Source organism: Hylobates moloch, unplaced genomic scaffold (assembly GCF_009828535.3).
Source record: "Hylobates moloch isolate HMO894 unplaced genomic scaffold, HMol_V3 SCAFFOLD_17, whole genome shotgun sequence".
Taxonomy (NCBI): Eukaryota; Metazoa; Chordata; class Mammalia; order Primates; family Hylobatidae; genus Hylobates; species Hylobates moloch.
The window spans coordinates 35,280,084-35,303,076 of record NW_026652292.1 but is presented as its reverse complement, the minus strand read 5'-3'; the positions used below and the strand labels follow the sequence as shown (position 1 = coordinate 35,303,076).

At 34.5% G+C, this 22,993-nt stretch overlaps 2 protein-coding genes across 9 annotated transcripts in view; one reads left to right on the top strand and one right to left on the bottom strand.

Annotated features, from left to right (window-relative positions):
* Positions 1-17,860, top strand: part of RICTOR (RPTOR independent companion of MTOR complex 2) — a 133,598-nt gene extending 115,738 nt beyond the window's left edge. For 2 of the 7 annotated variants that reach the window (XM_032136079.2, XM_032136082.2), the window contains 14 exons: positions 102-211; positions 962-1,049; positions 2,268-2,360; positions 2,740-2,846; positions 3,409-3,638; positions 5,116-6,124; positions 6,409-6,480; positions 8,380-8,557; positions 9,261-9,345; positions 10,088-10,321; positions 10,744-10,899; positions 11,247-11,370; positions 12,816-12,954; positions 13,417-17,860. In XM_032136079.2, coding sequence (XP_031991970.1) covers positions 102-211; positions 962-1,049; positions 2,268-2,360; positions 2,740-2,846; positions 3,409-3,638; positions 5,116-6,124; positions 6,409-6,480; positions 8,380-8,557; positions 9,261-9,345; positions 10,088-10,321; positions 10,744-10,899; positions 11,247-11,370; positions 12,816-12,954; positions 13,417-13,491 — 2,700 coding nt within the window. In that variant the 3' untranslated portion in view covers positions 13,492-17,860. The other 5 variants (XM_058429980.1, XM_032136080.2, XM_032136081.2 and 2 more) reach the window with 5 other exon arrangements.
* A 2,084-nt stretch (positions 17,861-19,944) lies between these two features.
* Positions 19,945-22,993, bottom strand: part of OSMR (oncostatin M receptor) — an 85,779-nt gene continuing 82,730 nt past the window's right edge. For both annotated transcript variants that reach the window (XM_058430262.1, XM_032136077.2), the window contains exon 18: positions 19,945-22,862. In XM_058430262.1, coding sequence (XP_058286245.1) covers positions 22,296-22,862 — 567 coding nt within the window. In that variant the 3' untranslated portion in view covers positions 19,945-22,295. The remainder of the gene's footprint in view (positions 22,863-22,993) is intronic.

Below are 22,993 nucleotides of genomic sequence, written 5' to 3'. Positions count from 1 at the left end.
TAATACCTTCATCTGTCTACCCTTTGCTAAGTATCTGACATATTCTAAATTTAGTGACTCATTGTGATACTATGTGCAATTAAAACAATATCATCCTCTAGGAATATAACTCCAAATATGTTGACTTGATTGAGGAACAACTCAATGAAGCACTTACTACTTATCGGAAGCCTGTTGATGGTGATAACTATGTTCGTCGGAGTAACCAAAGGTGTGTACCCAGTGCTAGTTCTCAATTACAGATTTAAAACTAGTTCATCATAAATTATTTTTAACATTTCTGAGTTTTGTACATTCTGCTTCTTACATGATATAGGAAGAATCTTAATGCGCAGCATTAATTGCTCAAAAATTCAGTGGCATTCATAGCATGTTGAATATCCTTACTGATAACGCATTCACATATACTCCATGCTGGCACCCCAGTCTGTATTTCTAGCCCTAGATTCTCTTACCAGTGCTTTGAGATCTGATAAACTGTTACAGGTTGAACATCACTTATCCAAAATGCTTGAGTCCAGAAATGTTTCGCATTTCAGATTTTTTCAGATTTTGGAATATTTGCATATATATCACAAGATATCTTGGAAATGGTACCCAAGTCTAAACATGAAATTAATCTGTTTCATGTACACCTTATACACGTAGCCTAAACATAATTTTATGCAGTGTTATAAGTAATTTTGTGTATGAAATAGTTTGCATTAAATTCTAATGTGTGGAATTTTCCATTTACAGTGTCATGTCAGTGCTCAAAAAGTTTTGGATTTTGGATCATTTTGGATTAGGGATGCCCAGCCTATATTTTACCTAAGAAATCCTCATTCCTTGTTACTTTCATATTTTTATTTATGCTGGGGAGTTGTATCTAATTTTATTTATCAAATATTTATTAAAATTCTTTTCTAATTAGCATATTTAAATTAGCCAAGAGATATAGTAATCATCTTTGTTATACTAGATTACAGCGTCCTCATGTCTACCTGCCTGTACACCTTTATGGACAACTAGTACACCATAAAACAGGCTGCCATTTGTTGGAAGTACAGGTAAAAACATAATTCACTTATTTTAAGTAGTTACAATAGTAAAAAAAACAAAATCTTAACATTGCTAAAATATTACCTTTGCAAAAACTTCTCAAAAGCTTTAATATCAGTGGTGTAATTGCTTTTAAATTCATCTGTTTTGTAATTGACTTAGGCATTCTATATTTATTAACCTGAGAAATATTAATGGCCTTGCAATGCATTAACTGACTTGTGTATGACCTTTCAAATAACTAACTTGTTATGTAGAATAAGCAATCCAATGAAGATCTGAGTTCTTTTCTTAGAGCTTATTGGAGAAATTCAGATCTCCAAAAACGTACTGAAAAACTGAGTTTTTCTTCCACTCATTGGGAAATTAAACTGAACCTGATACAGATTAAGTTATCCTTGCCGAGCAATAAATTCAAAGTTGCCGATTGTGAGCACATTTTATTTTCACGTACTTCATGGAATGTAGCAAGCATAGGCAAGCAGTTGTTCTCTGAGTTATAATACATACACCGCATTTATGGTTCTGAATACGTCATGCAACTGTTTTCAATAAATGTAACCTTTCTCTTATTTTAGAAATAAATAGTTATAGGAATATTTGTTTATGTGACAGAACGATAGTTATTTAACAATTTAGTTCCCGTTTGTATCAGTATTCATCTCAAGAGCACAAAGTTTTGCATAAATGTACTCTATAGTTTCATGTGTTTTTATATTACATCTGTGAAAACTGTTGGGACAAATATTTTCATATTAACATTTGAAAATTTCACTAAAAATTTAAATGATTTTCTCAGTGTTACTACTGACATAGTATGATAAAACCTAAGCACTAATTTACTTTCTATTTTAAAGAATAAGTATGATTATTTAGTAATACTAAGTGCCAAGTACTCTGATAAGCACTATATGTGCAATAATTTATTAAATCCTGAAACCTTATGATGCAAATGTTATTATCACTCTTCTAGATATTAGGAAATCAAAGGATGGGGAGATGAAGTAACTTGCCCAAGGCCATGCAGTTGATAAGTGATAATTCTAGAATGTGAATTCAGAACCCCTGCCCTAATGCTGCTTCTCAAGAAATTTTACATAAAATTTAGAATTTTAAGTATGCAAAAATGACAAAAAACAAACATTATATTGGTTTTATGATGCAATAAGAATATATTAAATACATAAATATATTATTACTCATGGTATTTTTTTTTCTTTCTCCAGAATATTATTACAGAACTCTGTCGTAATGTTCGTACACCAGATTTGGATAAGTGGGAAGAAATTAAAAAACTGAAAGCATCTCTTTGGGCCTTGGTTTGTAATAAACACTTCTGTAAGATCTTCGCAATTTTTAGATTTTTCAGTTTTTTTTTTCATTTATACTAAATAGATAAATATTGTTTTCTTTGGAACTACTTCTTAGATTAATATTTAAGGCTGGATTGTTCCTGCCAATTTAAGTGTATTATCTCTATATTGAAGAATAGATGGTTGAACTATTAGTTTCGTGACTTTCGTTTTGTTGCTAAGACAACTAGAATTAATTCATGCCTAATGTTTTTTACGTGAGGAGGCTTTTACATTTTTTCTCTCTCAGAGATGAGGTTAAATTTGTTTCTTGGTAGCTTTCCAAATCTTTTGAAATAGTTACTCTTATAAATATATTTGATGTAAGTGATTTCTTTTCTTTCAGGGAAATATCGGCTCATCAAATTGGGGTCTCAATTTGCTACAGGAAGAAAACGTGATTCCAGATATACTAAAACTTGCAAAACAGTGTGAAGTTCTTTCCATCAGAGGGTAGGTCATTTAACTCAGAAATCTTTCTAATGTAGACACTGTTATTCACAAATGGATGTTAGGGGAAAGTATTTTATGATTAAGTGCAATGCATAACTGTTAATCCACTGAAAGTTCTAATGATACAAGATTATTAACTGTATTAAGTTAAACATCTAAATGAACTCCTTGTTTACTACTATAATTTGATTTTTATTATGATATTGAAGTTTATCTAGTAGGTAACAGGTAAGGCATAGTGTTGTACAGATATTCCAGTATTCCAGTAGCCCAGCTGTTCCAGATTTATACTAGAAAAGCTAATATATCTTTTTTGCTCATATTGCATTGTGTTCTTTTTATTTTGTTGTAATTACTATTTTTATTGGGAAGGTTTGCTTGTTTTTTATTGCAGCTAATTTATTCCTAACTAATCTTAATAAGCTTTTTTTTTTCCACAAACAAAACCATTTTGGTAGGTTTTAGAGAAAGTTCAAAGTACATAGAGCAAATTAATCTGTGGTTGCTTTAAGAAATCTCAGCTTGGAATTATAACTGTTTTTACTGCATCTTTTATATACAGGACCTGTGTATATGTACTTGGGCTCATAGCTAAAACCAAACAAGGCTGTGATATTCTAAAATGTCACAACTGGGATGCTGTGAGGCATAGTCGCAAACATCTGTGGCCAGTGGTTCCAGATGATGTGGAACAACTCTGTAATGAACTTTCATCTATCCCAAGCACTCTAAGTTTGAACTCAGAGTCAACCAGCTCTAGACATAATAGTGAAAGTGAATCTGTGCCATCGAGTGAGTATCCTGACAGGTTCATATAAAGTTAGCCAATGTTAACATTTATATTTAAATTTTAAAATTTAAATGTATTTGTTACATTTGTAATTTGCTTTTGTCTAAGATAATTATTTGGCAATAATAGCCTCTTGGAGAATGTGTATATTTTCATAACACAGAGTATAATCACCAGCTTACATTGTTCTCTCTCCTTATATTCTAAAGTAGCTTTTGGGAATTCCTACAGTTATGTAATAAGCCATGTGCCAGAAGAACCAGTCCTCCTTTTTTTGACAGAAAAGAAACATATAATAAGTATTTCTTTGTCTACCTTCTTTATTTAATCTTTTTACTCATTTTTCAGATATCAAGATTGTTGAGCCAGAATATATTTTTAACAGATAATATGTTCACATCTTCATTTTTGAGAGAAGCACTAAATTTTAAAATAGTGAAATTGTTAAGAGTAACAAAAATAGTTATATATAAAATGACTTGTGGTTTTAAGTCCTGTGCTAAGTGGTGTTAGGTGTACAAAATTTAAGGCATGATTCTTCTTTTTAAGAAGATAGTGTCAGCCTTATCAGACTGTGTATTTCACCAAATCTGAGATGCTATGGATTATGAAATATACCAATATTTTATGTACCACAAAAGAAGAAGAAAGAAAAAGTGCTGCTTATTAAACTAGGACATACTACTATTACAAGATGCATATTGATTCTAGAATCAGATTCTGTGTGAAAATAAAAGGGATTAAATGTGAAAAGTGTACATCTTAGAATTGACAAAATATAGAAATGGTAATGCAGTATGCAAGTTCACTTAGGATTTTCTTTTACCTTCTTTCAAAATATATTTGAAGTATTTGTAATTATTCAACAGAAAAGTTAATAAAAGAAAAATCCTATAGATGTCATTAGGCACTCACTTGGGTTGCGTCTTCTAGTAGAATTGGGCACTAAATTTAATGAGTTTCTTAGTATCTAAGGTAAAATGAGAAATAAACATAATTTAAACATGAATTTAAAATGTTACCACTTGGTTCTCTGTAAGTATATTTTAAGATTGGGAATTCATTTCTTACAAGATGAATTTCTCCTGCCTATAGTAATTTAAAGATGAACCACTAGGAATCTGTAGTAATTGAGTAAGCATCCATGGTCAAGTCTCCTTTTTCCCTTTAATTTCATCCTGAATATTTGCAGAATCAAAAGAAACTTCATGTAACCTGTGCCATAGTGGGTCTTATAATAAGTTTTCTTTGGAAATAACGGGAGATTCTCATAAGTTAGGTAATTTTACATTTTATTCAAGTCCCAACTCTGGGTTTCAAGAAAGATATTTTCATGTAGCTGAATGGTTTAACCATTTATTTTTAAATTTTTTCCTCTAGATGACTAAAAAAAAAATTTCCTGAAATGTGATGTCACTAATAGTTATCATGAATTTGTCATTTTATATGTGCTTTTATTAATTGATCCTTCAATCATAGGTATGTTCATATTGGAGGATGACCGGTTTGGCAGCAGCTCTACTAGTACATTTTTCCTTGATATCAGCGAAGATACAGAGCCAGCATTTTATGACCGATCTGGACCCATAAAGGATAAAAATTCATTCCCTTTCTTTGCTTCTAGCAAACTTGTGAAGAATCGTATCTTAAATTCACTTACTTTGCCTAACAAAAAACATCGTAGTAGCAGTGATCCAAAAGGAGGGAAATTATCATCTGAAAGTAAGACAAGCAACAGGCGCATCAGAACACTTACGGAGCCCAGTGTTGATTTTAATCATAGTGATGATTTTACACCCATATCCACTGTACAGAAAACATTACAATTAGAGACTTCATTTATGGGGAATAAACACATTGAAGACACTGGTAGTACACCAAGCATTGGAGAAAATGACTTAAAATTCACCAAGAATTTTGGTACAGAGAATCACAGAGAAAATACAAGCCGAGAGAGGTTAGTAGTAGAAAGTTCAACGAGCTCACATATGAAGATACGTAGCCAAAGTTTTAATACAGACACTACAACAAGTGGCATAAGTTCAATGAGCTCAAGTCCTTCACGAGAGACAGTAGGTGTAGATGCTACGACTATGGACACAGACTGTGGAAGCATGAGTACTGTGGTAAGTACTAAAACTATTAAGACAAGCCACTATTTGACGCCACAGTCTAACCATCTGTCTCTCTCCAAATCAAATTCGGTGTCCCTGGTGCCACCAGGTTCTTCTCATACGCTTCCTAGAAGAGCACAGTCCCTTAAAGCACCCTCTATTGCTACAATTAAAAGTCTAGCAGATTGTAACTTTAGTTACACAAGTTCTAGAGATGCTTTTGGCTATGCTACACTGAAAAGACTACAGCAACAAAGAATGCATCCATCCTTATCTCACTCTGAAGCTTTGGCATCTCCAGCAAAAGATGTGCTATTTACTGATACCATCACCATGAAGGCCAACAGTTTTGAGTCCAGATTAACACCAAGCAGGTGAGCAAATATATGTTTAGAAGTGACCAATAATGGTTGCATTTTAATAGATTTAAATACAAAATGTTAGCCAGATTTTACACTATGTGAGCCTCATAACTGACCTATTATAATTGTTTACTATGGTAGGCTATAAGCTCCTTGTTACCCGATATGACTTGAAATGGATTCTTGCAGCTGCGAGGGGGGAAGAAAATCCTGTAGGCCCTGAAAATAAACATACCTGCTTTGCAAAGGACATACAAGTCACAAGCTTTTTTTTATTTATTTCTCGCTTCTGCAAGGATCGATTTTAAAAAGAAGCATGTCGGGGGAATCAGGAGCTTAAGACCTACAATAACAAACAACCTTTTCAGGTAGGTCAATTTAAGGCTCCAAAAGTTGACCTCTTTATTATTTTTTTAAAAAGATAACTGAAAATTACAGTGAAATTATTTTCACTTTAAGTAGCTGTGATTATTAAATAGGAACCTAATAAACACTAAATGAATTACTTGGTCCTCATGACTCAGCAGGGATTTCTATACCATATTTAGATTATATCAAGCTAGTTAAAGTGAACAGTTTAGATTTTACTTGTAAAAGATATACAGTATTTGCTGCAAAAAAATTTTGTACCTATAATTTTTGTGGTTGGACCAAATGCTTCTAAACAACTTTCCTTAGTTTTAAATTATTCATTTACATTTATTTAAGTGGATTAATATATGTTAAGTACTTATATGTCAACAATATATGTTAGAATACTGTAGCACATATTAAGCACTCAATAAAAGTTAGCTATTATTTTTATCATCATCACTGGTAGTTATTTAATGTAATCCATCTAGCCCTTACATTATTCTTAATAACATTAAGCAGTTTTGTTTCAATAATGCTTAACACATTTAATAGAGGGTTTCCTGGTAGCAGACGATGAATTATGTACCCTTACAGGATTTAAGAATTTGTGCAGCAATGTCTCATCTATCTGGAACTCACTAGCTTTGGCAACTTTGTCCAGGACAAAGCCAGGGAAACTTCTCAACAGCTCACTGTTACAAATCTATGCATTAAAGTTCATGAATTTTGAAAATTCCTAAGCCTCAGTTACCTCATCTGGTGGAGATTGCACTAGATCAGTGGTTGTAAACTTTTGTATTGTTGTTTTTTAAGCAGAGAAATTATTTTTTCACATAAAGATTTCTGTGGAAACCCAATAGGTAGGTAGAAAGGGAGCTATACTAGTTGAAATAGGAATTGGGAAGGGGAATAATCCAATAATTGTTTTCCTCCCACTCCAGTAATCCTTGAAGAGTTTTATGGAATCAAAGAAATGTAACAGATTACAGTTTGAAAAAGCGTTTTTTGGGTGGAAATAAGGAGCATGGTTTTTGCTATGATAATCTTAATAGCTACTATTTAGAAAGCATTTATTTTGTGTGTTTTACGAAATAATTTTGATTTAATATTAGGCTACATTTGTACATTTTAAAGACTTGGTTTTCCAAACAAAAATATCTTCATATAAATGTATATAAATGTGGCATCTTGCATAGTGCCTTGTATATATACAGCAGATACCAAGTAAATATTTTAGCATGTCTGTTGCATAAGTAAGAATCTGTATGAGAAACATGTATCTTATGGAAATGTCAGTGTATCATATTTATTATGGAATCTGTAGTAGTAAGGAGTACATTGTGGAAATATCAGTGCTTTTTACAAGGATATCTCTTGTCATAAATGACCATTTTGCTCGTGTCTGTCTTGTGTGCTACATAAATCTTATGTTGATAACGAAGTCATTACGGTAATTATCACACAAATAATGATATGTAATTGATCTCATTTTTTATAAATATAATATTAAATAGAGTTAATACCCATATCCTTACTTACATAAATGCCAAATCTAGTAGTCTCAAGTGATTATGAAGATAGTCCTTGGACCATGCTCTGACTGTTGAGGTCGGTTTCTTTTTTTACTTCTAGATGTTGAAAGTTATTCTAATTGCCCACCTTTTCACCTTTACCTGAGAGACCGTAACAGTTGTTTTTGGTAACTATCAACATTACTGGTGACCTTTTTACATAGCAGTCTATAACAGCTAATATTTTAAAGTGTTTATGTGTTCCCAGTAAACAAGATGACACTGCTTAATACATGACTAGCTACTTGTCTTTTATGAAGGTAGGAATATATGTTATTTCTTCATATGATTAAAATTACAGATCAAGAAACTAATGCAGGTGGTTTTTTTATGGTTTTATAGGTTCATGAAAGCCTTAAGTTATGCATCATTAGATAAAGAAGATTTATTGAGTCCTATTAATCAAAATACCCTGCAACGATCCTCCTCAGTGCGGTCCATGGTGTCCAGTGCCACATATGGGGGTTCAGATGATTACATTGGTCTTGCTCTCCCAGTGGATATAAATGATATATTCCAGGTATTATCATACATTTTATTGTTTTCCTATGAGTTGGTTTCCTATTTTTTTCGTATTCTGTAACTGCTTACTAGAAATCATAATTTAGAGTGGGCACCAGTTTGGGGCAGCATGATTTTTAAGACCGTTTTGTTTAAAGAAACTTTACGATTAAAATTATTTTGCCCTTTTCAACTACTCTGTACTCTTTTATTTAGTCCTTAGAACGTTATCCTTCCCTCTCTTCCCATATTAAATCAGTATCTCATTTGATTTCTTTATCCATATATTCTCTGTAGAAATTTATGAAATTTCTAACTTGGTTTTTAGTCACATTTAACTTATACCTCATTTTTAAATCCTCATTCCTATTTATCCCATAAAAGGTAGCCACATGTGGTACCCAGTAATCTAAGGTGATCCTAATCCCAGGAGATACCCACAGATCTCTAGATGGTATATAGTACTAAAGAACACATTTTCTTAGAAGTTTAAAGACATTTTAGATAAACACTAAAATAACGTCCATTTAGTCACTAAGAATATAATAAGGACTTTTTGGGTTATTTTGTTAAGTTTTGGTAGTTGAACCTTCAGTAAACTCGATTATAGGTTCATATACTATGGTAATTCTATTTTAATTTTATTTTGTTTAATTTTGCCAGTTTTCATAAAGTGGGCTTATTTTTATAGCAGGACTTACCATGGTTTATATCTTTTTTAGGTAAAGGATATTCCCTATTTTCAGACCAAAAACATACCACCACATGATGATCGAGGTGCAAGAGCATTTGCCCATGATGCAGGAGGTAATGCATTGTGCTTTGTACTTGTGAGATGCCTCTTTATATTAAAAAGAAAACTCTTAGTTCTTTCTAATAGGATAACACTAAAAATTTAGGAAGACTCGCTTTTGGATCAACTTTAAAATTATACCAAAACAATTGTTAAAGTCAGCTTAAAATTAAACCACATTTTTGTGTATATGTGAGGGACTTAGTATTTTCAATGAAGTACTCAACCTTTCAAGGAAATAAAAACCAAATTAGTTGTTTCTGTTTTTTAAAAGTAGCACATGAACAATGTATAACACTAATCCTCATAGATCCAGGAAATAGCTGTTTGTTTAGAGTAAGGAGAGAGAAATGTACTTACAAAATACACGGTCTTTCTTTGTTTCGAACTGTTATATTTTAATATGTAAATATAAGCCACAGGTTTTATAGCTTTATATTCTTAATGACTTTTTAAACAAATGCCTCTTTATACTTAGAATTACTACATATCTTTAGGCAAATATTGACGATAATTGAAATGATGTATTATATAATCTCAATTTTCCATTTTGTATTTAAAACACTATATTAAAATAACAAACATCTGCTGGCTTTCCTTATTTTTATAATTTAAAGCAAATTATTCTTTTTTTCTTTCCAGTTAGATTTTGAGTCATAAAATGTGCTTTAGCTTTCTTTAAAATTTCACGTAATTTAAGGTACCTTGAAAAGTATTATCTTTATTGGATTATGTTTTATATTTACTTATGCACAGGTCTTCCATCTGGAACTGGAGGTCTTGTAAAAAATTCTTTTCACTTGCTACGACAGCAGATGAGTCTTACGGAAATAATGAATTCAATCCATTCAGATGCCTCTCTGTTTTTAGAAAGTACAGAAGACACTGGACTACAGGAACATACAGATGATAACTGCCTTTATTGTGTCTGTATTGAAATTCTGGGTTTCCAGCCCAGCAACCAACTGAGTGCAATATGTAGTCATTCAGGTAAGTGATCATGTCCCACATTCAGAAAAACCTAGTGATGACTAAAAGTTCTCTGGTTTACTTTTCCAAATTTCTTTTTGGTATTCTAATTCAGAGTTTCCCAGCTGGTGAGTTGCAGCACAATGATATGCCAAATTATGTTATGCTGAGATGCTGATCCTCTCGCGGTTCCACGTCACAGTGGGGCCTGAGTCTGACAGGTCCCTGGACTAGGTCTTTTCCACTGTGAACAGCCCTGTCCAGGCCCTTTGCATGCTATAGTTGTTTTCATTTTCTATGAGGAAAAAAGTTTTGGAAGTGTTTGGTATATTGCACACAATTAGAGAAGATGTTATTTTATATTATTTCTTTTTAGTATGCAGTGTAAGCACAGGAATTAAGCCGTTATGGTGCTTTAATTGAAATAATTTTTTTTTCTTCAGACTTTCAAGATATTCCATATTCTGATTGGTGTGAGCAGACGATCCATAATCCCTTAGAAGTGGTTCCCTCAAAGTTTTCGGGGATTTCTGGATGCAGTGATGGGGTGTCTCAAGAAGGCTCAGCTAGCAGCACCAAAAGCACAGAATTGTTGCTAGGTGAGTCTTCAGATTCAAATCCAATCACTGTTAGTAAAACTGTTCTTACTAGTTGGTTGTTTTGTTTTTCGTAAATACTGTAAATTAAAGTTGTCTCAAAACAATAATAACGTCCGTTTTAGTGAAGCAATTTAACACTGTTAAATATTGCACCTGTATCACCCACTGACATAGAGCCTCTTAGCTATCTGCTTTTATTAGAGTTTTGCTCCCAAAATGATTGGCAGATCATATATAATTGATCTCTAGGTCTTTAGGTGAAGGTTAAAAATAAATTTCATGAGTTTTAATCATTTTTGTTGTGATATAGCTAATATTTAACTTCTCCCTCCCTGAAATCTTTTCAGGTGTTAAAACAATTCCAGATGATACACCAATGTGCCGTATACTCCTTCGCAAAGAAGTTCTAAGATTAGTCATTAATTTGAGTAGTTCAGTTTCAACTAAATGTCATGAGACTGGGCTTTTAACGTGAGTAAACTATGTGCATAAGTATTATTTGTTTATTCTGTTTTTTAAGTTGAGAAAAGATACTTGAAATACTTCAAAAGTTAGGCTAGTTAACTTACATCAGTAGCTCTAAACTGTATTGCATACCTGTGTGAGGCTAGGTTTTCTTTAATACTTGAGCCAGAACAACATATGGCAACAGATTGAATGTAGAAGCAAGTATGAGAATCCAGCTATCTTCTATTAAGCCAGACTTTTGAAGAGATCTGCAAAAAATGTAAAATAATGTCACTCTTCTCACTTTTACTTTTGGAAAATAGTTATTTTTATTAAAATATATGTTAACATGTAATGGATTTATTTTTAAAATAATGCATGTTAGGAAATTCTCTCAGTTTAATTTCTAATATAGTAGTTAATGGTGGCTATAGCCCACACAAAAATAAGCTTTTTCAGGTCCTCAGTAATTTTTAAGAAAGTAAGTCCTGAGACCAAAAAGTTTGAGGAAAGTGGGCTTACATGTAACAAGTCATATTTTCTTGGTTTAATTTTTTTCTTTTTATTTAAAGCAGTGTTTCTCAAAAGAAATGCACCTCAGGGTCTCCTGTAGGGCTTTTTTTTTTTTTTTTTGAGATGGAGTCTTGCGCTGTCACCCAGGCTAGAGTGCAATGGCGCGATCTCAGCTCACTGCAACCTCTGCCTCCCGGGTTCAAGCGATCCTCCTGCCTCAGCCTCCCAAGTAGCTGGGATTACAGGTGTGTACCACACCACACCTAGCTTATTTTTGTATTTTTAGTAGAAACAGAGTTTCGCCAGGTTAGCCAGGTTGGTCTCAAACTCCTGACCTCAGGTGATCACCTGTCTCGGCCTCCCAAAGTGCTGGGATTACAGGCATGAGCCACCGTGCCCGGCCAGCTGTAGGGCTTTTTTAAAGGGTGATACAGGTATTGGGGTCCTACATAGGTATCAGGGTCCCACAGCAGACCTCTGGGCCGGGAGCTCTGGGAGCGGGCCCTTAACTGGTCACCCACCCAACTCCCAGCTGATTCTGAGGTGCTCTCCTAGCTAAAAGCTGCTATTTGAAGTATCCAAAGAAACAGCCCAGTCAGGGATGTTAATAACTTAACTTTAAAGATGTATTTCTATTTTAAAACTTAATTTTGAACATATTTTAATCATCCTAGGCTGATAAATATATTTTGCAATTTCTCATGCCAATGAAAAAAATGCTTCAACTTTACAAGAAGTATTCAGGTTTTGATAATCATTTTTTAAAAAACCCAAACTCAGAATGTCTCAGTGTGTGACAGGAATATTTAATATTTTATATTCTCAAGTCATCACCCCAAGTGTGCCATCTAATCCATATCTGTAGGGAAATCTATTTTTAAAGTAAGTGATACCTTGGAGGAAATATAGATACATCATGATTACAGTTTTCATCACACCATAATCTTTTATTTTAGAATTAAGGAGAAGTATCCTCAAACATTTGATGACATATGCCTTTACTCTGAGGTTTCCCATTTGCTGTCACACTGCACATTCAGACTTCCGTGTCGGAGGTTCATACAAGAATTATTTCAAGATGTACAGTTTCTACAAGTAAGTATGATTAGTACTTCTCAAATTTATCTTCCAAGAATAATTCTGTGTTTGAATTGAATTAAAATACAGATTATAGCTGGGTGCGGTGATTCATGCCTACAATCCCAGCACTTTGTGGGGTCAACGCGGGAGAATTGCTTGAGCCCAGGAATTCAAGACCAGCCTGGGCAACACAGTGAGACTGTGTCACTACAAATTTTTTTTTTTTTTTTTTTAAATTAGCCGAGGTTGGTGGCATGTGCCTGTATTCCCAGCTACTTGGGAGGCTGAGGTGGGAGGATCATAAGAGCCCAGGAGTCAGAGGTTGCAATGAACAAAGATGGCAACATTGCGCTGCATCCTGAGAAGACTGAGCAAGACCCTATCTGAAAAAAAAAAAAAAAAATTAGATATTTATATAAATGTGTTATATCATCTATTTTTATAAAAGTCATTAATGATACACCATTTTTCCCCTAGATGCATGAAGAAGCAGAGGCTGTGTTGGCAACACCACCAAAGCAACCTATAGTTGATACATCTGCTGAATCCTGACCTCATATTTATGATGGATATAGATATATACTATATATATTCATATTTGTGGATTTCCTGAAAGCCTCAGAAAATATGACTGACTAGGCAGCAAAGACAGGAGTATCTTCTGTACACTGTTCCGCAGTTACTGGTACATGAACAGTTGGAACTGCTGACTTTCCTAACCAAAACAACTTCCTGCTCTCTTTTGTTGAGCCTTTTGAGGGGTTCATAATTCATTACCACAGTTTTAAGAGTTTTAGTTACCATTGTATGCAAGAGCCAAGCACTGAATACCTACATAAGTTTTCTATTTTTTTCATTTTAAAAGCATAATGACAGTGGAACAATAATGGGATATGCAGAAGCACCCTTCACAAGTTATTTCTGAATTATTTTTAGGGTAAATATACAGATGCCTTGTTTGTTAACTAATTTGTGGAAAGCAGGAATCAGTGTCTCTAAGGCTGCATCCTGTTACCACAATGGGGTGTGCTATAACTGCTGGTATTAGAGAGGGAACTTTGGCCCTTTCACGTTTTTCTTAATGTTTGTAACACTACTTCAGAGGTTTACAACCTCAAAGCAGAAGAAGAGCCTCAGCAACCCAGGACTTATAAGTTATTTTTATGTTACTAGACTTGCATAAAGAGTCTTGTTTTCCAACTCTTCATTTTGTTGCAATGTGTTATTACAGGATATATGAACCAATTAAGGTTTTTCACTACAGTTCTTGAATAAAATTTAAAAATCATTTTTTTTTAATTAAAAATATTTCCCATTTATAGAATGCATATATTTGCAATGGACTTCCACTTTCATCAATTTTCCATCTCATCGCTTTAAACAGGAACTTGAACAAGCACTGTTAGTTTAGACCTAAAGGATAGGAAAGCATTAAATAATACTTTGGATCTCCTGAGGAAAAGATAAGTTTGCTTGCAATTTACACATTCCATGGGGAAAGAAGAGCCATATTTCCTTAAAAAAATCATTAATAAAGCTTGTTATTAAGAAAAATTGTAGTGAAAAGCCTTAAGTACCAAATTTTAAAGCAGCAGTAACTTAATTTTTATATCAGTGTTTTTGTTTTGCACAAACTAAATGCAGTGGTAGGTGGGTTTATGAGTGTATTAATTGCCTTTATCCATTTGTGAAGTTAAGTTGATGAGGGCAAGGTTTTTGTTTGTTTAATTTGTATATGTCTAAAGGTATTTGGAACTTTTTACAGGAATTAAACATATATGCAAATTTGTATATAAAAATAGCATGGCCATCATTTGAATGCTTGTAAATGAAAGGATTATCTTTTTTGAGATCTATATATAAATAGAAATAGAAAATCCAGCTGGACTGATTAGGATTCTTTTTTAATTCATTTGTGTATAACATTTTTATTACAATTACACATCAGTTTTGACACAGTCATAGCAACATTAATATTTTCCCATGATGCAGATCCTTTTTGTAAATGGGCTTGTTCTTTGAGATCTCTGTAAAGAACCCTGTGAACTAGAAAACATAACTCACAGAGATACTTTTTTAAAAAATTTATTTACTGGCACTGAAAGTTCCAGTTGGGATGAAGCATTTCATCTCACTTCATAACACCTCTTTGACTGCACTTCAGTGAATTGTTCTTATGTGCACTGTGTAGCAACTTACATTATAACAAAGCAGATAAGGGCTGTAAGCTGCTGCTTATGTTGAAAAGTGGTTCTTCAGATTTTCTCTCATAAAATCCAATTGAAGATAATTTTTTTATACTTTATCACTGAACCCAAGTGTTTATTTAAATGTCAACAGTACTTCTAAGAACGTTGCCTGTCATCGTGGTCTTTGGTCTTGGATAACTAAACTGCCTTTCCAGAGAACCAAATGTCAGAGTTACTAGACCAAATAGTGGTTAAAACCTCCAAAGGAAGTAATGTAGTAATCTTACTCATAATGGGATTAACATATTTTAGACATTCATTTTAAACACTACCTCAGTTAATATAGAGTATAAAATCTGTGGTTTAATCCCTCAAAAGTTAACAGTAATTTTTTTTTTTTCCTCTTACACACACACACACACCCCCACCCTCCCCCACCATCACTATCCCTGTACCCCCACCTTGGTCATCTATCCTGAAATAAGGCTTAGTTAGTATTGGCCTGAATGTTTTGTGTTTTTTTTTTTTTTTTTTTACTGTTACTTTGAAAAATATGTATGTATACCTTATCATATCTGCCTGTATCACTTACTTTGGGGAGATACTCAGAGCTTTGTGGTTATCAGTATACTAAAAAAAAAAAAAAAAAAAAAAGTCTATGCTTAAATTTATAGTGCTATTTGGTTTCTCCATGATTTCACTGACAGGTCTAATACATTTTCTTTGAGTACTTGTTTGTAAAAAGTAGACTTTATGGTGAAAAATACATGCAGTGCCAAGTGATTAACTTAGGTGTTTAAAAATATTAAATTATAGCAGAAGAGGTTAGGAATGATATCAGCAGTAATAGAAATAATTGAGAAAATCATCTATAAATAATAGATATTACAGACTATAGAATACCAAAATAATGTCAATACTGTAGTTTTTAAAGATTTTAGGATTAATCTTAGTCCATATAAATTTGTACTATTGGTAATTATTGAATAATTGGGAGGAATCTGGGCAGTTGTGCTGGTTGTAAACTGTGAATTTCTAATCATAAAGTGAATTGTTATTTCTAATTGAACTTTTTTCAAGAACAGATTTCAGCCTAAGTAAATACTGATAAAGAAATTAGAAATTTAGTATTCATAATTAAATATGCTCTAAAATTTCTTATACTTTTATTTCCTGTTTATTCTTAGGTAGATTGGAAGGGGGAAACAGTCTGTTCTTCCTAATTAAAATTCTTCTAATAACGATTAGTAGAATAAGGACATTCTATATGACAGTGACATTAAAAGAGGCTCTTTGGAAGTATATACATTATTATAATGTGTACAAGTCGTTTTGAAATGACAACTTTAATGGGTTTCAGCTCTTTTATCTAGAGCTCGAGATAATTAAAGCTGAGTTTTTCAGGGCATATCACAACAGCAAAGTGTTCAACAGTGGGATATCAATGCTTATTTAGATTTTCCTACTGCTATTTATATAAAATGTTATTTCATTCCATTCAGAGGATGCCTTTTATCCCCACATTAAAGCACAGATCATTAAGCAATAAAAACCAAATTGTCTGTCATTCAAATTATAACTACAGTTATTTTTGCATGGTAAGAGTGAGGTGCTAATTTTGTGTGAGATGAACTTTGTAAACTACTTTGGGAAATGTTCTTTGGAAGTAAGGTTTTTTCCCCTTTAGTCTTATGCTTCCACTTTTGTCTCAGATTCACAATATGTTAAAACATGGGGAAAAAAGAAAAGGTAAAATTGAGAGACTTTTGTTAGAGGAGCTATTTGGAATGAACCAACATTTCAGATTTTCCAAAATGTAAGTTAGGAAAAGTCTCCATTGTCTCTGCATTAACAAAATACACTGTTACTATCTTAATCTCAAGAGTGTCATTACAGTGAGAATCTCATTTAAAAGCATACCAGTGAAATTAATAGCAGTGCTTATCAAAGAACACTGAAATCTGTGAGAATCTTTCTAGGAGCGTTCTTTTCTTCTTTTAGTTCCAAGTTCCAGGGTATTTTTCATTCCTAGTAGGTTTATATGACTCACAGAATGTGGACTTTTTTCCTGTTCGGAGTATTTTTGTAATGTAAGTATCGGATAGCTACACCACAGCATGCATAAATTGCACATTTTGTTTTACTTTATAGAATATTTAATTTCAAAAATATAATTTATGCCAAAAAAGCATACCTTTCAATTTTGCTACTTGGTTGATTTAGCACAAAATGCAAAGTCTTGGGGCAGAGAGGGGGAGTGAGAAAAATTTTATAGGTAATTGTTACAAAAATGCCTGTCAGAAACCCTAAAGCTGCATTGTAAAACAAATGATGTAAATGACTTTTGAAAAGTGGTAAGGAATTGTGAAAAAATCTCAGACTTAATGCTCTCTAACCACATGATTTTCTTTTTTATTTAGTAATACGCTGCTACATATTTGGAGGTTCTGGTGTTTGTAGGTCACTGAACAGACATTGAAATCTGATTTATATTGTATAACTGTAACATAGAAAGAAAAAGTATTTATATTTTTTCTGTAAGAATATTTGAGTTGTGTATAATTTAAATAAGATTTGTCCCCAAATGGTTTTGCTCACTTTGATTTTTTTTGTTGTGATTTTCTTGTTTTTGTATAATGTGTATAGTTTATGTCAAGGGCATTAAAAGCCTCCTGAAGCATAATCTTATCAAAGGGATACATTGTTAATAAAATGTACTTAAAATTCTTAAACTTTGTCATTGTTTTATTTGAAATCTTAAAATAATCAGTGGTCATATGGCCTTGATTTGAGTCCTGTAATGCTGATGCTGACACACGTGACTCAAAGCAAAAGTGACTTTTAGGTACCACAGACATGTAGAGTGGCTGTTACAAATATTTTAAAGTAATACTCTTCTTAAACAGTTCATAATTAAACATCTTTGTAGTTTTTTAAATATCTAAAGGGATTTGGAAAATGGGTCAGTCTTTAGATAGAACAGCTCTGAATTTTTTGAGGAAATAATGTACAATATGAGTGATGATGATATGACAGTGGTGACTTCTCTGTGGAAGGTGTTTGATTTCTCACGCATAAACTGCCCTGATTGGATAAGCTTACCTACAGCTACCTACTGGCAAAAGAGAATACCACAGAAATTACCAATTCTGGAGGATAAAGTTGAGTGTCAAAGTTGGGGTCTGTTAATAAGATATGGTAAAATGTATTTCTCACTTCAAGAAATTTTGTTTTGGATAGTTTGGCAAATTTCTGTATATCATTTTTCCCAATGTCTTCCACTGTATATGTCATTGAAAATATAGTTGGCCCCTTGGCCAGGCACAGTGGCTCACACCTGTAATCCCAGCACTTTGGGAGGCCAAGGCAGGAGGATCACGAGGTCAGGAGATGAAGACCATCCTGGCTAACACAGTGAAACCCCGTCTCTACTAAAAATACAAAAAAATCAGCCGGGCGTGGTGGCCGGCGCCTGTAGTCCTAGCTACTCAGGAGGCCGAGGCAGGAGAATGGCGTGAACCTGGGAGGCGGAGCTTGCAGTGAGCCAAGATCGCGCCACTGCACTCTAGCCTGGGCGACAGAGCCAGAGTCTGTCTCAAAAAAAAAAGGTAGTTGGCCCCAAAATAAACTAAAAAGCATACTTAGAAATTCATCATGCCGCTGATCTTTTAAAAAAGTCCTAATGTAGCTGAACTTGGAAAATATTGTTTCATTTTTAAAACTTTAGCATATAAAATACTCAAAAATACAGTACTCCTTCGGTATTGATTTTAAGAAACTAGAATATACTAAAACTTTCCTTAATGCCTAGAGGAATAAAACAACTATGCTTTCAAATTGAATATACCTATTGTGTTGTAAACATTTTAACTGAAAGTTCTGAAAACTGTCTTCTACTGTTTCTCTCTTCCAGAGTTTTAAAAGTTCTACTTTATGCAGTGCTTTAACATGCTTTGTAAATTATTTGAGATGAAGGCTTATCTTTTTCAACAGAACTCTTAGAAGTGTTAATAAGATATTAAGTCTTGACATTCTTAATCAATCAATACACATTCTAGTAGGTAACAAGGTTGACCCTAATTAGTATGGGTTAGGTGTTTGGATATAGGAAGCGTTTCAGCAGTCGTACTGTTGTGTGAAGAGGTCCCAACTCCCATCTTGAATTGTTGAGGTCCCCCACACAAAGGTGAGGACTGTGCACAGGCTGATGCAGGATGTAAAGGCCATTTATGCCAGTCCCATCCACCACCCGAATATCCTGATATATTTTAAGGAATTATTACTGTGATTTTAGGTGCAATTTTAACAATATTGTGACTATTAGAAAAAGTAGAGCTTATTTAGGGAAAGATATTTACATGAAATCACGATATCATGATTTGCTTCAAAACAATGTGAGGAGAAAGTGAACAGGGTTGTGGATGGAGCTCAGTCATGGGTCGTGACCATTGGTGCTAGTGATGATACATAGTGGTTTATTAAACTATTCTACTTTTGTGTATATTTGAAATTCTCCATTTTTCTGACACATGAATATGTATTTCAAAGTTTCTGAATAGCACTTCCTAAAGCCATGTTAAGATGATGGCATATAGTATTGAAAACTGAGGTTTTGAACATGAATTTATTTGGTTATGACCACTGGAGACGAAATGTTTACAGCCAAGACTACAGGTCATAGTGATATTATGAAGACAAATGTTACAGAGCCCAGCATTTCCTATTGGCATGTTGTTATATTTCAGAAAGACTTCATTTGATTGATTGATTTAGGCGAGTGATTCTCGAAGTTTAGTGTGTAGATGAATGCCTGGGAACTGATAAAAAATAGATTCCAGGTCTATGCCCCAAAGAAAGATTCTGATTAAGAGGTTTGTAGTCATATCCAGGAATTTACATTTTTATTTAGTAAGTTCACGAGGTGATGTATCATCTAAATTGAGTAATTACTAGATTTTCATTTTATTGAGGGAGATAAAACACAATGTGATGATGAAATATTTTAAGGTTTATTTCAATAGCAAAAATGACTTCAAGGTTTTGTGTGAATTATTTTTTAAACAAAACTATATGAAAAATGTACAAACCAGTCATCAATGTCATTGACATTTTCGTGAAGTTTCAAATGAAAAATACAATCCCATCATCATAACAATGGTACATAAATAAATAAATGCTGACAATACTGGCCCTAAAGTCTAACACAACTGTTTGTTAGACTAATCAGGATACCGCTTTCTACTACGTGAGGAGCACATAATCAATGTTTCCAGCAGAAAGCAAGTACTGGTTTGTGTAGGTTTATTTAGGCCAGTTGACAGCCACATTATTTTGAGGTGTGGCTACTTGTTTCTCTTCATAGTGTTGAATGGCACAGTGCAAGGCATTGGGCACCAGAGGCATAAGCATAGGCAGAGCCATTTCCACCATGCTGACGGCAGGCAAGAAGACAAAAAAAACCCCTTTCGTGCTTGTTTAGAAATGTGACGGCTAGGCGCAGCGGCTCACACCTGTAATCCCAATATTTTGGGAGGCCAAGGCAGGCAGATCACCCGAGGTCAGGAGTTCGAGACCAGCCTGACCAACATGGTGAAACCCCCGTCTCTACTAAAGATACAAAATTAGCTGGGTGTGGTGGTGCATGCCTGTAATCCCAGCTACTCGGGAGGCTGAGGCACCAGAATTGCTTGACCCTGGGAGGCGGAGGTTGCAGTGAGCCAAAGGCTGCACCATTGTACTCCAGCCTGGGCAACAAGAGCGAAATTCCGTCTCAAAAAATAAAAGTAAAATAAATGTGACAATGTGACAAATAGGCTGGGCATGGTGGCTCACACCTGTAATCCCAGCCCTTGGGGAAGCCGAGGCAGGTGGATCACCTGAGGTCAGGAGTTTGAGACCAGCCTGGCCAACATGGTAAAACCCAATCTCTACTAAAAATATAAAAACTAGTCAGGTGTGGTAGCATGCACCTGGAGTCCTAGGTGCTCCGGAGGCTGGGGCAGGAGAACTGTTTGAATCCAGGAGGCGGAAGCTGCAGTGAGCTGAGATTGCACCAAAAGAACCAACATGTACTAAAATACCAGTTGCGTACCAGGTGCTTTGCATATATTGGTTTGGAATATATTGGTTCAGAGGAGACAAAGTTGCCCCAGAGCCAACACGGAATTTCCCACTCCATAGAACTTTTTAGTTATATCTAAATTATGTCCAACAATGAGGTTTCATTTTACTATTTTAGCATAATATGAATATAAATGTGACTGAGAGTTATCTTGACCCAGACAACCTACTGCAGAGTCCAAAGGATGCTAAGTGAAAACAGGTCATTTATATATCGTTCTTGAAAGAAAAGAGGAACCAAAAACTGTGAATGGAATTATGTGATATACTTTCCTTTTTATGTTCTGGAGTAGTCATAAAAAATGATGGTAGGATACTGATGTCTATGGAGCAGAAGTACAACTGACAGCAAGTCAGAAGTTACTTGCCAATCCCATTCGTTCACTGTAGTAAGCTTGACAGAAGAATTGTGGAAATCTGGTTGATTCATCACACATTTTACGTATTAGATTAGATCTATGCCCCCCGCCCCCACCCACAGAGTTAATTTTACTGTGTCAGTGAACTACAGATTCTTATCCCTTCAAGGTAAGTCTAAAATCTGTTTTGGCCTCAAACACCTGTGAGTTTTTTATAAAACACGCTCAGTAAATTTACATTGACAATCTATGCTATAGTAATGTCTCCTTTGGCCTTTATTAAAGCCTTCAATATAATAATTGCTGTTAATGGAAATATTTCCTCAGTAAAAACTGAACTTCTAGGACCACAGCCACCGTGTACAGTACTGAGTGGGAGTCTGTAGAGTGGTTAATGCATATCCTTATGTCAAGCTCAAGTCTCCTGTTCTAAAGGCGAGCCTGGAACAAACAGCAGAAGGTAAGCACGCTCCCATGATCCTGCCATCTCTAGGGCAAGCCTGCTCCAATGGGGAGTGTTAAGTTCCATAGCTTCTGGCCTTTAACCTAGCCAGACTGTAGTGGTCTTATATAAACCAGACCTGCAAATCGTACTGGGATTAAGGACCAAGGCCACTGGTGATGAGAGGGTGCCAGCTCTGCACTTCTTAATGTCTGCATAGCATAAGGTATGAAATCGGCATGCTGGTTAGCGGTAGTGTTCACCTGGATCTAAAAGCGTAATTGAGGAGAGGCTGCTATTCTTGGTCGGCGGAGGCAAGGCAAGACGCAGGGGGACTGCCATTTGCGTTTTATACTCTGAACAGTGTGGTGGCTCTACTGCGTTTGTTGGGAGACTGCCCTTGTCTCCAGACATGGGTGAGGCCAACTGGGACACATAATTCAAACTTGTTTCTCCAGCTGGTATTTCTCCCAGGGAGTTCATGTAGTTTTTTTCTAGCGCCTTTAGTACATTTTCAGGTGAGGTCATTAGTCCCAGCATACTTGGGGCTTTTGGGGGTACTGGAACATGGCCACAAGAGCCAGAGTCAGAAGCTGCCTGGTTATAGGTCAAGTTCTCAAAACAGATGCAGGGGCCAGGGCCAGAGTGATTCTTTTCTGTTGGAAGGAGATAAAGGTAGTTAGGCTTAGTCAACTCGGTTTCTGTGAGTGACTTCCTAGTGCCTAGCATCTTTGTCCCTTCTGGCTTGCTTACAACTTCAATAGCATCTGGGATACAGTCACTGACATTCATTATTGTTAGGTGAGGCTTCTCCTAGAAAGGAAACAAAAATATGTAAATATAGACATTTGTGTGCATGCATGCATGCATCAAAGTATATTAAGCATGTGAAATACACTAAGAGCTTCAATGTTGTTCATGTTTCTTCCTGGTCGCAAGTAACC